This window comes from Colobus angolensis, unplaced genomic scaffold (assembly GCF_000951035.1).
Source record: "Colobus angolensis palliatus isolate OR3802 unplaced genomic scaffold, Cang.pa_1.0 Scaffold252, whole genome shotgun sequence".
NCBI classification, from domain to species: Eukaryota; Metazoa; Chordata; class Mammalia; order Primates; family Cercopithecidae; genus Colobus; species Colobus angolensis.
The window spans coordinates 2,906,292-2,926,815 of NW_012115733.1; the positions used below are offsets into that span (position 1 = coordinate 2,906,292).

Genomic DNA, 20,524 nt, shown 5'->3' on the forward strand with positions numbered 1-20,524 from the left:
GAGAGGGTTTAGTCGTGTTGCCCAGGCTAGTCTCGAACTCCTGACCTCAGGTGATCCACCTGCCTTGGCCTCCCAAAGTGCTGGGATTATAGGCGTGAGCCACAGCGATAACCTTTTAAAGATGTATTCCTGCCAGACTGCTGGGTGCCTTTCTGTCTCTCTGCTTTATTGGCATTCGTCCCAGTTCTCATGCACTTGGGGTTTTCTCCACATGTTTTGTAGCCATGCAGATTTGATTTTTTTCCTGAAATAGTGCTACTGTGTCTCTTTTAAAGGTGAGGAAAACAAGGCCCAAGGAATTAAGCGACTGACATAAGCACACATGGCTACTCAGTGGCAGAGGTTCCTGTGTGTCTGGCTACCTATCTTTTCCTATTTGGCTTCCTGCCCATCTCTGTCACTATCTTTCCCTCTGACTCTTGTTTCTCTCTCTCCTCTCTTTTTTACAAAGTTGCCAATTTTAACAAGTCCAAAATATTGTAGAGTTAAATGGTTAAGAACAAGGACTCTGGAGCCAGTTCAGTCACTGCCTGGGTTCAAATCTTGCTCTTCAACTTACTGTCTGTATGGCTGGGATGAGTCCTGTCACCTCTCTGAGCCTCAGTTTCCTCATCTGTAATACGGGGAAAATGATTGTCCCTACTCTATAGGATTATTTTGACAATTCAATGAAAAAATATTATGTGCACAGAATGGCCCTAAGTGTTCAATACACATTAGCTATTTATGTTATTATGACATCAATAAAGTGCCCAAATCATCCCAAATGGGCACGTGAGTTTCCTGAGGCTGGGAACCACATCTTCCACTCCACAACTATTTAAAACAATTTCAAACCTACAATAACATTAAAAGAATACCCTGAACACCCATATATACTTCATCTAGATCCTCTATTAACATTTTTTTGGGGGCCACATTTGCTTTATCTCACTCTCTCTGTATATAAACACATTATTTTTGCCAAGTTATTTGCAGACATCATGACATTTTATCCCTTCATACTTAACTGTGTTTTTTCCAAGAACAAGGATATTTTCCTTCAATAGATATAATACCAGTACCACACTGCTATGGTTTGAATGTGTCCTCCTCCCAAATTCATGTGTTGCAATGTAATTACCAATGTGATCATATTAAGAGGTGGGGGCCTTTAAGAGGTGATTAAGTCATGAGGGTAGTGCTCTCATAGATGGGATTAGGACTCTTTTTCTTATTTTTCATTTTTATTTATTAATTTTTTTGAGATGGAGTCTCACTCTGTCGCCCATGCTGGAGTACAGTGGCATGATCTCAGCTCACTGCAAGCTCTGCCTCCCAGGTTCATGCCATTCTCCTGCCTCAGCCTCCCGAGTAGCTGGGACTACAGGTGCCCACCATCACATCTGGCTATTTTTTTTGTGTTTTTAGTAAAGACAGGGTTTCACCGTGTCAGCCAGAGTGGTCTCTATCTGACCTCGTGATCTGCCCGCCTCGGCCTCCCAAAGTGCTGGGATTACAGGCGTGAGCCACCGCACTCGGCCTCTTTTTTTTTTTTTTTTTTTGAGATGAAGTCTTGCTCTGTCGCCCAGGCTGGAGTGCAGTGGCAAGATCTTGGCTCACTGCAACCTCTGCTTTTTGGGTTCAAGCGATTCTCATGCCTCAGCCTCCCAAGTAGCTGGGATTATAGGCATGCGCCACTACACCCGGCTAATTTTTGTATTTTTTTAGAAGAGATGGGGTTTCACCATGTTGGCCAAGATGGTCTCGAACTCCTGACTTCAGGCGATCTGCCTGCCTCAGCCTCTCAAAGTGCTGGGATTACAGGTGTGAGCCACCACGCCCAGCAGATTAGGGCTCTTATAAAGATGTTGAGGGTGTGGGTTCACTCTCTTCTGCTCTTCTGTCACGTGATGATGCAGCAAGAAACCCTCACCAGACACACAACCTGCCTGCACCTTCATCTTGGACTTCCCAGTCTCCAAAACTGTGAGAAATAAATTTCTCTTCTTTACAAATTCCTCAGTCTGTGGTATTCTGTTATAGTAGCACAAAACGACTAAGACACACACCCAGGAAATTTAATACTGATACAATACAATTATCTAATGTATGTTCTGTAATCAAATTTTGAGACCATGTCCTAATTTATCTGTGTGCTCACAGGGACCAGAATAGGCAAGAGTGGAGGAACAAAGATGAGAAGAGAAAAAGTGGCTGAGAGGTCAAGGGAACAAATGAATAAGTGAGCAAGAATACAAACAAATGAATATGGGTGCAGAATGAGTGAATGAATAAACACAACTAGCATTATTATAATATGCATTGTTACATTTTGGTATTATAACTGACATACATAATGCTAAAGCTATACCGTTATACTACATTATAAATCTGCATTATATATAATTATTACATACATGACTAGGTTATATGTTACAATACTATAATACAATGGAATTATCATTATTAGAGATAACACTTTCTGAGCCTTCATTATGCAGTCATGCACCGTTCCAGGCATTTTATGTGAATTTCCCCTCACAATGGTTCTAAGATAAAAGGCCTCGCAATGGTTCTAAGATACAATTTTCTCTTTACAAGTGAAGAAATTGAGGCCTAGTGGTTGAGCCAGGATCTATAGCTAGGACACCTTGCTACCCATCCCACCATGAGGGAGTGTACTGTGAGGGGTGGCATCACCCTATGGGGTAAAGGGGTCCCAGAGCAGTGCTCCCGGGGGCACTGGGTACTCACTGTCCTCCGAGGGCCGAATATCTACACGCAATTGCAGGTAAGGTTTGGAGGCAGTGGCAAAGGCTGTGCTGAGGTCCCAGTCAGATAGGAGTGAGAGGTAAACTTCCTGTCCTAGCCGGTCCCGGCCCAGGTAGCTGATGCCAAAGTTCTTCTTCCTGGACAGGGGATATGAGGGAGCTCTCAGGGCCCCTGATGCCCTGGAGGCCTCAGGGACAGTTTCCAAAACAAGGAGGGTAATATAGAAGGTGTTGAAAACAACTTCCTACTATGTGCAAGGTGCTGTGCCAAGGATTATGGGCAGCCTGAGATCAGGTCATTTATACCCACTTTGTTACACCAACACATACAAGCAGGTACATACCTGCTTGTATCTGGAGGTCACATTGGAAACTGGTAAAATGTTGGCCAGGTGCAGTGGCTCACGCCTATAATCTCCGCACTTTGGGAGGCCGAGGTGGGCGGATCACCTGAGGTCAGGAGTTCGAGACTGGTCTGGCCAACATGGTAGAAACCCCTTCTGCACTAAAAATACAAAAAAATTAGCTCGGTGTGGTGGCAGGTGCCTGCAATCCCAGTTACTCAGGAGGCTGAGGCAGGAGAATCACTTGAACCTGGGAGGTGGAGGTTGCAGTGAGCCAACATTGTGGCATTGCACTCCAGCCTGGGTGACAGAGCAAGACTCCATCTCAAAAAAAAAAAAAAAAAAAAAAGTTGGTTCTCTCTGGGGTAGATGAGGGACAGAAGTGGGAAGAAAGCAGCCTTCTTACTACATAAAAAAATAAAGCAATCTGTGTTTGTTATTTTTCACAACAAAAATGTTTATGTAAGAAAGTCTAATAACAACTAAGAATTTATTATTCAGCTATACTTGTGCAACTATGTAGTTTGTTGAGTGATGCTCACCGTAACCATGGAAACATCCTAAATACCCAACAATTTTGTACTGTTTGAATTTCTTACCATGTGCATGTATTCCTCCAAAACCAGCACCACAACAAAATGACTATCACATCTGCCCCCAAGAGACACCACTTTTCAGTTATCAGATTAACAAATTTTGCAGTTATACAGTAACCAGTGTTTGTGAGGGTGTGAGGGAAACAGGCATTTATGTGCTGCTGATGAGATCATAAACTGATAAAACCTGTCTGGAGAGCATTTTGGAAACACCCATTAAAAGTTTAAAAAGCAGGTCAGGCACGGTGACTCACGCCTGTAATCCCAGCACTTTGGGAGGCTGAGGCGGGTGGATCACAAGGTCAGGAGATGGAGATGATCCTGCCCAACAGGGTGAAACCCCATCTCTATTAAAAACACAAAAATTAGCCAGGCATGGTGGCGCTACTGAGGAGGCTGAGGCAGGAGAATCGCTTGAACCCAGGAGGTGGAGGTTGCAATGAGCTGAGATCGCACCACTGCACTCCAGCCTGGGCGACAGAGTGAGACTCTGACTAAAAAAAAAAGCAAATACCCTTTTTCCTGACAATACCACTGCTAGGAATTTATCCCATGACTGGATGTTTCCAAATACATTACTCCCTCTTTATCTACAGGGGATATATTCCAAGACCCCCCAGTGGATGCCTGAAACTGCAGATAGTAGCAAGACCTACATATACCATGTTTTTTTTTCATATACATAAATACCTATGATAAAGTTTAATTGATAAATTAGGCACAGTAAGAGATGAACAATAACAGAACAATTATGACAATACAGATGCTTCTTGACTTATGACAGGATTATGTACCAATAAACTCATCATAAGTTCATAAGTTGGAAATACTGTAAGTTGACAATGCATTTGGCTGGGCGCATTGCTTCACCTGTAATCCCAGCACTTTGGGAGACTGAGGTGGGCGGATTGCTTGAGCTCAGGAGTTTGAGACTGCCCTAGGCAACATGGTGAAACCCTGTCTCTACTAAATATACAAAAATTGGCCGGGTGCAGAGGCTCATGCGCCTGTAATCCCAACACTTTGGGAGGCCGAGGTGGGCAGATCACTTGAGGTCAGGAGTTCGAGACCAGTCTGACCAATATGATGAAAATTAGCTGAGTGTGGTGGCACATACCTGTAATCCCAGCTACTCAGGAGGCTGAGGCATGAGAATTGCTTGAACCTGGGAGGCAGAGGCTGCAGTGAGCCAAGATTGGGCACTGCACTCCAACCTGGGCGACAGAGTGAGACTCTGTCTCAAAAAAAAAGAGAAGATCAAAAAACTATCCGGGGCTGGGAGTGGTGGCTCACACCTGTAATCCTAGCACTTTGGGAGGCCAAGGCAGACAGAAAACTTGAGGTCAGGTGTTCGAGACAAGCCTGACCAACATGGTGAAACCTTGTCTCTACTAAAAAATACAAAAATTAGCCAGGCATGGTGGTGCGTGCCTGTAATCCCAGCTACTCGGGAGGCTGAGGCAGGATAATCACTTGAACCCAGGAAGTGAAGGTTGCAGTGAGCCGAGATTGCGCCACTGCACTGCAGTCCAGGGGACAGGAGCAAAACTTCGTCTAAAAAAAAAAAAAGTTATCCTGGCATAGTGGTGCACGCCTGTGGTCCCAGCTACTTGGGAGGCTGCGACAGGAGAATCACTTGAACCCGGGAGATGTCACTGCACTCCAGCCTGGGTGACAGTGAGACTCTGTCTCAAAAAAAGAAAAAAAAAGAAAAATGCATTTAACACACCTAACCTACCAAACATCACAGGTTAGCCTAGCGTACCTTAAACATGCTCAGAACACTCACATTAGCCTACAGTTGGGCAAACTCATCTAACACAGAGCCTGCTTTATAATAGTGTTGAATATTTCATGTAATTTATTGAACACTGTACTAAAAGTGAAAAGCAGAATGGCTTGCAGTATAGTCTCTACCAAATGCGTATCGCTTTTGCACCATTGTAAAGTTGAAAAATCCTAAGTCCAGTTATTGTAAGTTGGGGACTATCTGTAAACTGTAATAAAAGTAATGTGAATGTGGTCTCTCTCTCTCTCTCAAAATATCTTATTGTATATAATATTTGCAGACTGAGGTTGACCATGGGTAACTGAAACTGCAGAAAGCAAAACCACAGATAAAAGTAGACTACTGTACTCCAAGACATGCATATGTGGCTGTTCACTGTGGGATTATTTGTAGTAGTAAAATAAACACAAACCCTACCAAACAAACAAAGGCCAGATAACCACTGTAGAGGTGGGTGGCCCACTGGCCAGTCCCCAGCATCTTCCCACTCACCCACTCAAATCAAAGGCTCGGATGAGGATGTGCTGCAACACGTCGAGCGAGGTGATCTGGGGATCTACAGCAAAAGAGCGGAACTCTGGTGGTAAGAAGCTCTCACATTTCTGGGGAGAGAAGACATGGGGTAGGCCACCAGGGGCCTCATCACCATGCTGAAGAGTGAGGTGCAGAGTGGTAGAAGGCAAAGTCAGAGAGGTGCCGGGGCCAGATCAAGGCAGGTGTTCTGGACCATAGGGTCCAGTGAGGAGGAGGCTACTGCAAGCGTTCAGGCCCCCAATCCTTCTTCTATATCCCTTCAACTGTGGCTGCCAGAATCACCATATCCAGTCTGGCTCCTGTTAAATCAGTCCTCTATGATGCTGTAACCAATCTAGCACATCTACCTACAACACTCTCCTGCTTAAATCTCTTCAATGGCAACCCTAGAGTCCCAGCAAGCGGGCCTATGGGGCCCCAGCCAGCCTCTCACCAGGTTTTCTGAACTTTATACTCTGGTAGTACCAAACTGTTAGAAGTTACCTTGAAACCATCCTGACTCCAGGCCATTGATTGTGCTGATCCCCTGTCTGGAACATCCCTCCCACTTTCTTCACATGGTTCACTACCAGCTCAGGCATCTTTTTTTCTGAATGTCAAACTTCTACCTTAGAGCTTTATTACACTGAAGTGATGTGTGGACCCTCTTATCACTGCCAGTGCCACTGGTTGGTTGGAGCCACCATCGTTTACGGAACTATGGCAACAGCGTTCTTCCTCAGCATACACACCAAAGGCCCTTGGTGATCTGCCTCTGTCTTAGCACTCTGATTCACCTCCTACCACTCTTCCCCTCATTCTCTCCACTCCAGCAATCAGGAACCTACAGGAACATGCCAGGCTCATTCCTATCCTCTAGCCTTTGCCCTTGCTATTCCTTCTGCCTAGAATACTCTTCCCTTCTAATATGCATATGGCTGACTCCTTTTATTCGGGTCTCTGCTCCTTCAGTACCTCCTCTGGGGATTTCCCTGTACAACCTTGGCTAAAGTGACTCCCTGTTGCATAACCTTTTTCATTATTTGAGTGTCCGAAGCATCTCATTTCTTTAGTTGTCTCCACCCACGAGCCTGTCAGTTCATCAAAGCGGGAACTTGCACATAAGTGCACTCTCGACACATACGGGTTGACTGACTCCAGAGCCAGCACCTTCTCATTCCTCAGAGCCCCACCCTCAACTACTGCGGCCCCTCCTCCAGCCCCATAGCCCCTCCCCTTTCGCTGTAAGCTCCACCCATTTATCCCATAGACCCCTGTCTCTCCATTTTCAGTCCCACACCCCAAGGTACGTCGCTAACGCTCCAGGCTCTCAGGCCCTCCCTCCCCCTCGCCACCATCACTTGGCCCTCAAGCTTCGCCGCTCAGGTTTTGTCCCAAATCTCAGGTCCCGCCCTCCATCCTATGACAGCCATCGCCTCCCCCTCCCCTGGGATGCCTCGGCGCCTGGGCCGACTCACCCGCCAGCCTCACCTTGACTCGGACCCGCACCACCTCTCGCTCCTCCTCCTCAGCGGCCGCCGCCGCCTGAGCTCCCACGCCGGGCGGGGGCGCTCCGGAGCCAGACAAATCCGCAGCCCCGGAGGCTGTCGCCATCCCGCCGCCGCCCGTCTCAGGGTGACGGCTGACCGATGCCCCCCAACCCGGCGCACACTCTACTGTACTGACGCCCGCCGCCCCACCTCGTGCTGGGGCGCAGGCGCAGAGGGCTTCGCGCGACCCTACCCCCCCACCGTCCCTCCCACCTGGCCCTGCCTGGAGGTCGCCTCTGCGCCTGCGCCTAGATGCTGTTGCCAGGAGCCCCGCCCCCAAAAGTCGGGCATTTTGCTTTATTTCAGCTAGCGTGCGGACGCCTACTGAGGCCCCGCCTCTCCCAGCCCTGTGGTTTGGTTGTTTTGACAGCCTACTTCCGGATTCATAGAGGTGTTATATTGACACCTCGTTCGCCAAGAGAAGTGGGCGGGGAAAGGAAGTGGCTGCGTGATGACGTCAGGCCCCATACCCCGCCTCAAGTTGCTTCACGCGTCTGCTGACAGATGATGTCATCTATTTCAAATTGGCCCTCGCTTCAAATGAATCCACTGAACGGGAAAAAAATCCTTTTATTTTTTAAGGCAGGGTCTCGCTCTGTCACCTAGGCTGTAGTGCAATGGCGCGATCACAGCTCACTGTAGCCTCAAAGTGAGCTATGATCAAGCTATCCTGCCTCAGCCTCCCGAGAGCTGGGACTACAGGAGCACGCTACCACGCACAGCCAATTTTTGTGTATCTTGTAGAGAGAGGGTTTAGTCGTGTTGCCCAGGCTAGTCTCGAACTCCTGACCTCAAGTGATCCGCCCATCTTGACCTCCCAAAGTGTTGGGATTACAGGTGTGAGCCATAGCCCCTGGTTAAAGTGTTTTAAAAAATATACTCAGCAGGGTGCAGTGGCTCACGTCTTATAATCTCAGCATTTTGGGAGGCTGAGGCGGGCAGATCTCTTGAGCCCAGGAGTTCTAGACAGCGAGACCCTGTCTCTTAACAAAAAATTAAACAATTAGCTGGACGTGGTGGCACACACCTGCAGTCCCAGCTACTCAGGAGGCTGAAGCAGCAGGATAGCTGAGCCCAGGAAATAAAGGCTGCAGTGAGCCCTGATCACACCACTGCCCTAACCTGCACCACAGAGCAAAGCCCTGTCTCAAACAAAAATTAATAATTTACACCCTGACTTAGTAAGGTCAGATAAAAAACAGGAAAATGGTTTATGCATTGTGAAAATTCATGGAGATTTTGTACACTGATGATTTTTGTACTTCCTGTATGAATGTTACACTTCATTAAATAATTTACCCCCCAAAAAAACTTTCATGCTCTTTGGAGTTCTAGCTTTTTGGTTTGCCTTTGTCTGAAACTTGATGAGATCATATTTTCCCAAATTTATACAACTAGGAGGCAAACTTCCAGGTTAATTCAACTCCAGGAAGGACACTAATGCTTCTAATTGAAACCCAGGAAGAAGTTAACAATCAAGACTTCAGAAGGCAGAAAGCGAGACAGACCCAGGGAGCTCAGAAGCATATCTTTAAAGCTCTGCCATTATTGAACCAGTTCAAAGGATCCCTGGTCTTTATGTCCCTTTTCCAAGTTTCACATTCTCAGATCTTGGAGAATCACTGAATCATTGGAAGAGCCCTCTGTCCAGCTTGGTCTAGAGATTTATTTGAAACCTGACTAAAATGTTGGTACTGACTGCCAGGGACCCATTGAAAGAGAAGTGGCCAGGCTCAACTACAAACCAACCGATGGAGCCCAAATGATACCATCTGTAAAAGATCAGCTTTCTGGGGTCCCAGAGCAGGGTGGATAATGGATCTGGAAGAGCAAATAGGGAATGCCCAGCAGAGCATGCAAAAGGCTTAGCAATGTGCTGAGCACATAGTTACTGCTCAAAACAACGAATGCAAGAAGCCAATAATAAATGAAGAAAAATTTTTAAAAATAAACTGAGTCAGGCACAGTGGCTCACACTTGTAATCCTAGCATTTTGGGAGGCCGAGGTGGGAGGATTGCTTGAGCTGGGGAGTTCGAGACCAGCCTGGGCAACATAGGAAGACCCTGTCCCTACAAAATTAAAAAAAAAAAATTAGCTGGGTGTAGGTGTGCACCTGTGCTCCTAGCTGTTCGGGAGGCTGAGGTGAGAGGATTGCTTGAGCCTGGGAGGTCCAAGCTGCAATGGAGCTGTGATCACACCACTACACTCCAACCTGCGTGACAGAGTGAGACCCTGATTCAAAAAAAAAAAAAAAATGGCCACAGCATGTTAAGGTTGGTCCTGCTCTTAAACAATGTATGTCTACTAGATATTGGCTGAATTATTAAATATATCTTAGACTCTTCTGAGAAACTTTATGTATGGCAAAATGCAAAAAGGCAGTCTTCCCACTTAATGGCACAACATCCGTGCGGTCTGGACAAAATACAGGCTGCACTTACAAATGTTAATTTCCAACAAAGGAGTCTTGTAAGATACTAGCACTCCAACTATTGTGTCCATGTCATATGGATGCAACCCTCAAGGTTAACTTTTTAGGCAAGTCTGCAATTCTATTTTGGTGTCTTTTAAGATAACATGTTGCCTTGGTATTAATATTAGATAGATACCTCTACTTTTAGAAGGTATAAATAATGGGGATTTTCTCTGAAAGCCAGAAAAGGATTATTGGCATGTCTCTCTTGACCCATGTACTTAGAGTCAAAATCACTTATAGCACTGTTGGATTTTCTGATAGAGACAAGGAGTAAGAGTCTGCTTTTCATTTATCATAGGGTGGGATGTGCAAACCATTAGCCTGGAGTTTGGAATCGATCCTGAGGGCACTGGGGCAAAGGTTTAGACAGGGGTATGATGTGGTCAGATGCCTCTGTCTTGGTCCTGGGGAGAGCCTTGGATGGAAAGATACTGGAAGCAAGGATATCAAAAAGGAGGTCCTTCCCATAGTCCTGGGGAGAACTTTCTTTTTTGTTTATTCATTCTTCCATTCAACAAATACAAAGTATATGCTAGGCAGTCTACATAAATTAATTCTTATAATCTGCATAAAAACCCTATGAGGTAGTATCTTAGTCCATTTTTCTATTGCTATAATCAAATACCCAAGACTGGGTAATTTATAAAGAAATTTGGGAGGCTGAGGTGGGAGGATTGCTTTGAGGCCTGTTCAAGACCAGCCTTGGCAACATAGCAAGACCCTGTCTCTACAAAATATTTTAAAAATTAGCTGAGCGTGGCAGTATGCCTGTAGTCTTAGCTACTTAGGAGGCTGAGGCACGAGGATTGCTTATGCCCAGAAGTTTGAGGCTGCAGTGAGCTGTGATCACACCACTACACTCCAGTCTGGGTGACAGAGTGAGACCCTGTCTCTAAAAACAATAACAACAACAAAAAAAAAAAAAAAAAAAAAAAAAAAAAAAAAAAAAAAAAAAGAAAGAAAAGAAATGAATTTCTTACAGTTCTGGAGGCTGGGAAGTCCATGGTCAAGGGGTCACATCTGGTGAGGCCCTTCTGCTGGTGGGGCCTCTCTGTGGAGTGGCGAGGCAGAGCAGGGCATCACATGGTGAGGGGGCTGACCTTGCTAGCTCAGATCTGTTTCTCCTCTTAGAAAACCACTAATGCCACACCCTTATGACCTCATCTAATCTAATCCTAATTACCTCTCAAGGTCCCATCTCTCAAATACCGTAGTCGGATTTCCCACCTCCTTAATACTGTTAAAATAGAGATTTAGTTTCAACATGAGTTTTGGAGGGCAGAAACATTCGAACCATAGCAGGTAGGTGTTATTATTCTAAGCATTCTACAGATTAGAGTACTGAAAGCCAGGAAGAAACAAGCTCAAGGTCAAAGTGGGTAGTGACACAGAGAGTAGGCAGTGCAATGGACGGAACTTGGGGCTATGCCTGTTGTGTCTGAGGAAGAGCAAGGAGGTCAGCATGCCTTTAAGTAGAGTGAATGATAGGTGAGTGACAGCAGACGAGGTGAGAATGGAGTGAGATCATGCAGGGCTTTGACCTTAACGGTAAGGCATTTCTCCAAAGCTATATACTGTAGGCCTAAGCAGAGCCAGGATTTGAACTGAAGTCCACAGGTCCTCTTTTTTTGAGACAGAGTTTTGTTCTTGTTGCCCAGGTTTGAGTGCAATGGTGTAATCTCGGCACACTGCAACCTCTGCCTCCTGGGTTCAAGTGATTCTCCTGCTTCAGCCTCCCAAGTAGCTGGGATTACAGGTGCCTGGCACCACGCCTGGCTAATTTTTTTGTATTTTTAGTGCAGATAGGGTTTCACCATGTTGGCCAGGCTGGTCTTGAACTCCTGACCTCAGGTGATCTGCTCGCCTCAGCTTCCCAAAGTGTTGGGATTACAGGCGTGAGCCACTGCCACCCAGCCTTATACAGGTCACCTGAAGCCAGTCTACAGGTATCTGTGGTTTTATTATTTATTATTTTCCATCTCTTCAAAACTTCTCAAGTACCCAACTGTTTTATGACGGAGGGTCTATAAGGTAATGATAGACTGCAGGATGAGTGATGGGGGTCTGTAGAGTAAGTGAGGGGTGTCTGTTGGGTGAATGATAGGAGGTCTGTGGGGAGAGTCACGGAGGATCTCTGGGGTGGATGGGAGTCTGGGTGCATGACAGGTGGACTATGAGGTAAGTCATGGGGGTCTGAGGGGTGAATGATGGCATCTGTGGCTGAGTGATGGGGTGTATATGGTGGATGGTGGAGGATCATGAGTTGAGAGATGGGATGGTGGTGTGAGTGATAAGGGGTCTGTGGGATGAGAGATGGACTCTGTGGGTTGAGTGATGGGTTCTGCAAGGTGAGTTATGGGATGCTTATAGGGTTAGCAAAAGGGCATCTGTAGGATGAGTGGTGGGTCTGTGGGGTCAGTGATAGGGGTTGGTGGGGTGACTGATGAGGAGCTTCTGGGGTGAGTTGTGGGATCTTCAGAATGAAGATTTTGGGGGTGATAGGGGCCTGTAGGGGTGAGTGATGGGGTCGAGGTCTGTGTGATGAGTTATGGGGTTTCTGTGGGGTCAATAATGGGCAATCTATGAAATGAATGTGTGTTGGTAGGAAGAGTGATGGGTATCTTAGGAGTTGATGGGGTATGTGGGAGGAGTGATGGGGGTTCTGTGGAATTAGTGATGGGATGTCTGTGGGGCGGTTTAGCAGAAGCCAAGAGGCTGAGTGATGGAATGTGTGCGGTAGGAGTGTTGGGGGCTCTGCGAGGTGAGAGCTGTGGCATCTGTGGGGTGAGTGATAGGGAGTGTTATGAACTGAATGATGTCCTCCTACCCAAATTGGGTTTGAAATTAGGGTTGAAGCCCTAATATCGGGGGGACCAGCCCCCAATATTTCAACGTAATATCACTATATCTGAAATAGAGCCTTTAAGGAGGTAGTTAAGGTTAAATGAGGTTATAAGGGTGGGGCCCTAATTCAATAGAACTGGTGTCCTTATAAGAAGAGGGACACTGGGCATGAGTGCACAGAGAAAGGGCCACATGAGGACACAGCAAGAAGGTAGCCACCTGCAAGCCAAGGAGAGAAGCCCCACCAGACACCAACCCTGATGTTACCTTGCCCTTGGACTGTCCAACCTCCCAAACTGTGAGAAAATAAGTTTGTTGTTTAAGTCACCTGGTCTTTTTGTTATGGCGTTTTGTTATGGAAGCCAGAGACAACTAACACAGGGGAGGATTAGGGTCTGTGGGGTTAGCGATGGGGCCTCTGGAAGGTATGATCGGGGGACAGTAAACTGAGTAATAGGGATCTGTGGGGTAGTGACGGGGTCTGTAGGGTGATGGGGAGCCTGTGGAGTGAATGATGGAGTATTGAGTGGCGAGTGACAGGATTCTGTAGGATTAATGATGGGGGCTCTGGGGCAAGTCTGTAGGGGGAGTGAAGGAGGTCTTTGAGGAATGGAGGAATCTATAGACGACTAATGAGGATCTGTGGGGTGATGGGGGCATCTGTGGGGTGAAAGAATGACTGGGGGTCTGTAGGGGTGCTGATGTGCTAGCTTGTAAGGTGAGGGGGCTTTGTGGTGTGAGAGATGGAGGGTCTGTGAGATGAGTGGGAGTCACCTGTGGGGTTAGTAATGGGGTGTCAGTGGGGTGAGAGATTAGAGCTCCGTGGAGTCAGTGATGAGTGAGTCAGTAGAGTGAGTGAAGTGATTAGGGGCCAATAAGCTGAATGATCCAGGGGTGGAGTCTGTTGGATGAGTAATGTGGCTCTGTGAGGTGAATGACGTGAATATGCAGGATTCATGATGGGGCCTGTGGGGTGAGTGATGGAGGATCTTTAGGGTTTGTGATGGGAAGTCTATATGGTGGGTGTTGGGGTCCATGTGGCAGCAATGCAGGGGGATCTGTGGGCTGAGTAATGAGGGCATGTGATGAGGGTCTGGGGGGTGAGTGATGGAAGATCTGTGTTGGGGAGTGAGTGGAATGAGCACAGAGCGATGTTACTGACTGAATTGTATCTCCCCAAAATTCATGCTGAAGCCCTAACCCCTAATACTTCAGAATGTGACTGTATTTGAAAATAGGGCCTTTCAAGAGGTGATTAAATTAAAATGAGGTTGGTGAGGGCGGGTTCCAATCCAATCTGGCTGGTGTCCCTATAAGAAGAGATTAGGACACTGACATGCACAAGCAGAAGGAAGACTGTGAGGACACGGCGAGAAGGTGACCATCTACAAGCCAAGGAGAGAGGCCTCAGGGGACACTAAACTGGTTGACACCTTGAACTTGGATTTTCCGCCTCTAGAACTGTGAGGACATAAATTTCTGTTGTTTAAGCCACCAGGTCTATGGCATTTTGTTACAGCAGTCTTAGGAAACTGACACAGATTTTGGTCCTGGGAAGTGGAGTGCTGCCGTAACAAATACCTAAAAATGTGGAAGTAGCTTTGGAACTGGGTAATGGGTAGAGGCTGAAAGAGTTTTGAGGTACATGTTAGAAAAAGCCTATGTTGCTGCTATGGTCTTAATATTTGTGTCCCTCCCACCTCCAATTCCTATGTTGAAACCTAATTCCCAGTGTAATGATATTAGGAGGTGGGGCCTTTTGGAAGTGATTAGGTCATTCCCTTATAAGGGATGAAGGGACCAGAGTTCTACCCTCCCACCATGTGAGGGTACAGAGGGAAGGAGCCATCTGTGAGGAGGCAGGCCCTCACTCGACACTGAATTTGCCAACACCTTGATTTTGGACTTCCCAGACCTCAGAACTGTGAGAAATAAATATCAGTTGCCCATAAGCTACCCAGTTTATGGTATTTTGTCAGAGCAGTCCAAACGACTAAGACAATTATCTTGAAGGCTACTGGTAGAAATACGGATGTTGAAGGTGCTTCTGGTGAGGCCTCAGAAGGAAATGAGGAATATGTTATTGGAAAATGGAGGGAAGGCAAAGAACTTGGTTAATTATGTTCTAGTGTTTTGTGGAAGGTAGAACCTGTGGGAGGCGAACTTAGGAGATTTAGCTAAGGAGATTTCTAAGCAGCGTATTATGCGGCCTTTTTCTCTTTGCTGCTTCTAGTGGAATGCAAGAGGAGAGAGAAATTGAAAAAGAAATTGTCAGGCAGAAGGGAACTCGAATATGAAGATAAAAAAATTCTCAGCCTATCCAATACCGCAAAAGCTGAGAATGTGTTCTGGTGAGAAGACAGGGTGTGGCTAAACAATCATGCCACAAAGAGATCATGGGTGTGACTCACTGACCTAATCAGCCATCTTGGCAGAAGCCAGGAATAGAGATGGGTAATACCAGCAGGAACACGGCCAGCTGGGACTAAAGAGGACAGAGATGGGACAAAATGAAAGAAGACTGTAGGACTTCTGGGATTCAACAGGGCACGACAACAGAGCTTTCTGGCTGTGAACATGCATTATACTTCAAGAAAAAGGGAGAATGATCCCAAAGGTGGAGCTGTCTCCTCCTCAGTTCCAGAGGGCAGAGAGGCCTCCTCTGTTTCAGTGGGCCAGGCTGCCACCCAGGGCTCAGGGAGAGACACCACCTCTCCAGTGAACCAGGAAAGTGGGGCCCCCAATCTGGTGGGCCCAGAGGACAGAACATAGAGCCAAACAGGATTATTCTCAAGCCTTAAAAATCTAATAGAATTTGCCCTATTCGGTTTCAAACTTATTTGGAACCTGCGATCCCTGTTTTTTCTCCTGTGACAGGGTCTCGCTCTATCGCCCAGGCTGGGGTGCACTGGTGAGATCAGGGCTCACTGCAGCCTCTACCTCCTGGGCTTAATCAATCTTCCCACCTCAGCCTCCCGAGGAGCTGGGACTATAGGCGTGTACCACCATACCTGGTTAATTTTTTAGTTTTTTGTAGAGACGGGGTTTCACCATGTAGCTCAGGGTGGTCTCAAATACCTGGGCTCAAGTGACCCTCCCATCTCAGCCTCCCAAAATGCTGGGATTACATGCGGGAGTCACCATGCCTGGCCTGTGATCCCTTTCTTCTTTCTGATTTCTCCTTTTTGGAATGGAAATATCTATCTAGCTTATGCTTGTCCTACCACTGAATTTTGGAAGCAGATAATTTATCTGGTTTCACGGGTTCACAGCTAGAGAATTTTTGCATCAAGATGAATCATACCTCCAGTCTCATTTACACTTGATTTGGATGATATTTAGGTAAGACTTGGGACTTAAAGTTAATGCTGGACTCAGTTAAGTTTTCAGAGTGGCTTATGGCACAGTGACTTATGCTTATAATCCCAACACTTTGGGAGGCCGAGGTGGGCAGATCATCTGAGGCCAGGAGTTCAAGACCAGCCAGGTCAACATAGTGAAACTCTGTCTCTACTAAAAATACAGAAATTAGCCAGGGGTGGTGGTGCATGCCTGTAATCCCAGCTACTTGGGAGGCTGAGGCAGGAGAATCAGTTGAACACAGGAGGCAGTGGTTGCAGTGACCTGAGATCGTGCTGTTGCACTCCAGCCTGGGCCACAGAGCAAGACACTGTCTCCGAAAAAACAAAAGAGAGTTTTGGGCTGCTGGGATGGGGGTGAATGTATTTTGCATGCAAGGACACGAATTCTGGGAGGCCAGAGAGAACAGAATGTTATAGACTGAACTGTGTCTTCCCCAAATGCATACGTTAAAGCCCTAACCCCCAATACCACAGAATGTGACTATATTTGGAGATAGGAACTTTAAAGGGGTGGTTAAGTTAAAACGGGGCTCATAGAGTGGGCCTAATCCAATACAAATGGTGCCCCCTGCCTTTTTCGAGACAGAGTCTCACTCTGTTGCCCAGACTGGAGTGCAGTAGTGCCATGATGTTGGCTCACTGCAACCTCCACTTGCAGAGTTCAAGTGATTCTCCTGTCTCAGCCTCCCAAGTAGCTGGGATTACAGGCATGTGTCACCATGCCAGGCGAATTTTTGTATTTTAAGGAGAGACAGGGTTTCACCATGTTGGCCAGGTTGGTCTCAAACTCCTGACCTCAGGTGATCCACTTGTGTCGGCCTCCCAAAGTGCTGGGATTATAGGCATGAGTCACTGTGCCTGACTGGTGCCCACCCCCTCCCGCCCCCCCTTTTTTTTTTAAGACAGGGTCTCACCATGATCATGGCTCATTGCAGCTTACACCTCCCTAGCTCAGATGATTCTCCCATCGTGGCCTCATGATGCCCGGCTAATTTTTTTAAATTTTTTGTAGAGATGGGGTTTCACCATGTTGCCCAGGCTGGTCAAATGGTGTCCTCATAAAAGGAAATTTGGGCCAGGCATGGTAGTTCACACCTGTAGTCTCAGCTACTTGGGAGGCTGAGGTGGGAGGACCACTTGAGCCTAGGAGTTTGAGATCAGCTTAGGCAACATAGAGAGACACCGTCTCTACAAAATATTGAAAAAAATTGCCGGGCATAATCCCAGCATTTTGGGAGGCCGAGGCGGGTAGATCACCTGAGGTTGGGAGTTCGCAACCAGTCTGACCAACATGGAGAAACCCCATCTCTACTACAAATACAAAATCAGCCAGGCATGGTGGCGCATGCCTGTAATCCCAGCTACCCGGGAGGCTGAGGCAGGAGAATCAATTCAACCCAGGAGGCGGAGGTTGTGGTGAGCCAAGATTGTGCCATTGCACTCCAGCCTGGGCAACAAGAGCAAAACTCCATCTCAAAAAAAAAAAAAAAAAAAAAATTAGGCATAATGGCATGTGCCTGTTGTCCCAGCTACTTGGAAGGTTGAGGTGGGAGGATTGCTTGAGCCCAGGTGTTCCAGACCAGCCTGGGCAACACATAGTGAGACTCCGTTGCTATGAAAAAAAATAGCCGTATTTGGTACTGCACACCTGTAGTCCCAGCTACTTAGGAGGCTGAGGCAGGAGGATCGCTGGAGCCTGCGAGGTAGAGGTTGCAGTGAACCATGATCACACTACTGCACTCCAGCCTGGCACAGAGTTAGGCTCTGTCTCAAAAAAAAAAAATAAAAATAAAAATAAATAAATAAAGGAAATTTGGACACACAGAGAGACACCAGGGATGCTAGTTCGTGGAGACCATGTGAGGACACAGTGAGAAGGTGGCCACCTGCAAGCTATGGACAGGGGTCTCAGAAGTCAAACCTGCTGACACCTTGATCTTGGACTCCAGAACTATGAGAAAATGAATTTCTGTGGTTTAAGCCTAGTCTGTGGCATTTTGTTATGGCAGCTCGAGTTAAGACAAGGGGACTGTGGGGCCAGTGATAGGGTCTGTGTGGTGAGTTATGGGGTCTGGGAGGAGGGTCAGCGATAGGGGTTTGTGAGGTCAGAGATGGGAGGTCTATATGATGCTGATGGGGGTCTGGAATAAGTGAATGATGGTGGGATCTGTGGGGTCAGTCATAGGGCATCTCTGGGGTTAGTAATTAAGGATCTCTCAGTGTTAAGAGTCAAGATCTTTTATTTCCTGATTTTAAAAATTGTCACCATCATAGACCTCCTGGCTTCTCTTGTATCTGTGTCCTAATGGCTCCCAGCAGTGCCTTCAAACAGCCCCTTTATTCCCCTTCTTGTGCCCACCCATGAGCCTGAGTGTGAAAGATCAATTCACTTTGTCCCTCCAAACTGTGGGAGCAGGACTAGACTCTTCTGGCAGGCAGAGAGCTCCTCCTCGGCCAGTGTTCGAGCCCGGTCCACCACTCCTCAGTTCTTCTTGCTCTTGGCTTTTGTGGCCTTGGCATCCAGCATGCTCTGGGCATGAGTGAGGTGCTTCACAGCATCAAGCACAAGGACTCCAGGCAGCACCAGCCACAGGGCATTCATGAAGACAAAGTAAAACCAGAAGTAGAGAGGGTGGCCCAGCTCCCCGTGCTGGAATCCCTCACGGTGCTCTGTCAGGAAGTAGAGCACATCTCCATAGATCTGGCCTGTGGGCGGCAGGAGGGGAAAGAGAAGCCCCAGTGAGGAAGGGAACAGTTTCCCCAATTCTCTATTCCAAGGCACTTTCCAAGTCATCATTCAAGGTCTCAGAGCTAAGTATTCTGAAATCATAGAGCTGAAAATCCGAGAAATCAGAAAAGTGAGATTCCAGACACCAGAGAGCTAAGAATTTCAGAACTCAGGAAAGCTCACACCTTCAGATTTAAGTTCAAAATCCTCGAATCCAAGATAGCTTAGGATTCTGGGACTAAAGATAACTCCTATCTCTAGAACTAAAGAAAGCTAACAATTTAATAACACAAGATGACTGAGGCTGGACCCGGTGGCTCACGCCTGTAATCCCAGTACTTAGCGAGGCCAAGCCAGGAGGATTGCTTGAGCTCAGGAACTTGAGACCAGCCTGGGCAACATGGCAAAACCCCATCTCTACTGAAAATACAAAAATTAGCCAGGCACGGTGGCACATGCCTGTAGTCCCAGCTACTCAGGAGACTGAGGCAGGAAGATCGCTTGAGCCTGGGAGGTGGAGGTTGCAGTGAGCCCAGATCACACCATAGCACTCTGGCCTGGGTGACAGAGGCAGACCCTATTTTAAAAAAAGATGACTGAATCTTACATGAAGGGATCTCAGAGTCCTGATCCTGGAGGTTCCAGGGGCTTCTTACCACCCTGGGCCACCTCATGTAACCTTCACAGGAGACTCTGTGATGGAGAAGGAGGAGGAGGAAGAAAAATGAACCCTCCCCACCTGAGAGTACAGGCTCAGAGAAGGGCATGGCTGTTCCAGAGCCTCAGGAGGTTTGTCATTCAGTCTGACTCACCCCTGGAAGGGCACCATTGAGATCCCACCCACAGGGATGCACCTGTGTCCGTGGATTCCCCATCAACCCCTCTAGTGCCCAGTGCCCCTCTAGTGCCCTCTCCTTACCCACAGAGACCACAAGCTGTAGAACGAAGCGGAGAGGATGCTGGCGGAGAAAGGCGATCACCACCCACAGGCTGAGTGGTCCCCACAAGCAAGCTGTGATGGTTTCCATGCACACTGTGAAGTTGTCACCCCTGCAGGAGAAAGCAGGAGGGGACACTGGCATCGGTGTGCTCTTCCTACAGGTTACCTCATTAGGGTAACTTACCACCCCACCAAAACCAATGCCAGTCGCCATTGACAGAGGCAAACACTTACAGGATGTATCGGCTGTCTCCCTTGGCATACTCTTTCCCTGAAGAAAAGAAGAGAGAGACATGAAGAATAAAGGCAGGGAAAGGAACACACATTTGTGACAGCTGGGGGTCCCTGCAAGAAGACAGACTTCATAACCTTCCCATGCGTCTGCTTTCTCATCTGTGAAATGGTGTAACTGTTTGGATTATAGTGGTTTATTTATCTAAAACAAGGTAATGTGTGTAAAGCCTGACACAAAACAGTGTGGCTGTGATTGGTACTCAAGAAATGTGTGTGGCATAAAAGGAGGCAAGTGTAGATAATGGAGTGAGTGAAGTAGCCAATGAGAGAGAGAAAATGTAGGTGACCAGAGGAGTGAATAAAAGAGTGAGCAGAGAATCAGCAAGAAAAAGAC

The 20,524-nt window shown here is 47.1% G+C and overlaps 2 protein-coding genes across 2 annotated transcripts in view; both read right to left on the reverse strand.

The window, feature by feature from the left end:
• TBC1D25 (TBC1 domain family, member 25) overlaps positions 1-7,865 on the reverse strand; it is a 23,210-nt gene extending 15,345 nt beyond the window's left edge. Inside the window, exons 1-3 of the mRNA XM_011946720.1 lie at positions 7,487-7,865; positions 5,975-6,084; positions 2,737-2,891 (exon numbers count right to left, since the gene is read on the reverse strand). Of these exons, the coding sequence (XP_011802110.1) occupies positions 2,737-2,891; positions 5,975-6,084; positions 7,487-7,609 (388 nt within the window). The 5' untranslated portion in view covers positions 7,610-7,865. The remainder of the gene's footprint in view (positions 1-2,736; positions 2,892-5,974; positions 6,085-7,486) is intronic.
• Positions 7,866-18,453: 10,588 nt separating this feature from the next.
• On the reverse strand, positions 18,454-20,280 carry EBP (emopamil binding protein (sterol isomerase)). The gene is made up of 3 exons (XM_011946719.1): positions 20,131-20,280; positions 19,876-20,006; positions 18,454-18,934 (listed from the first exon to the last, which is right to left on the reverse strand). The coding sequence occupies exons 1-3, from the start codon at positions 20,220-20,222 to the stop codon at positions 18,711-18,713; spliced, it is 447 nt and encodes a 148-aa protein (XP_011802109.1). The 5' UTR covers positions 20,223-20,280; the 3' UTR covers positions 18,454-18,710.
• Positions 20,281-20,524: the final 244 nt, after the last annotated feature.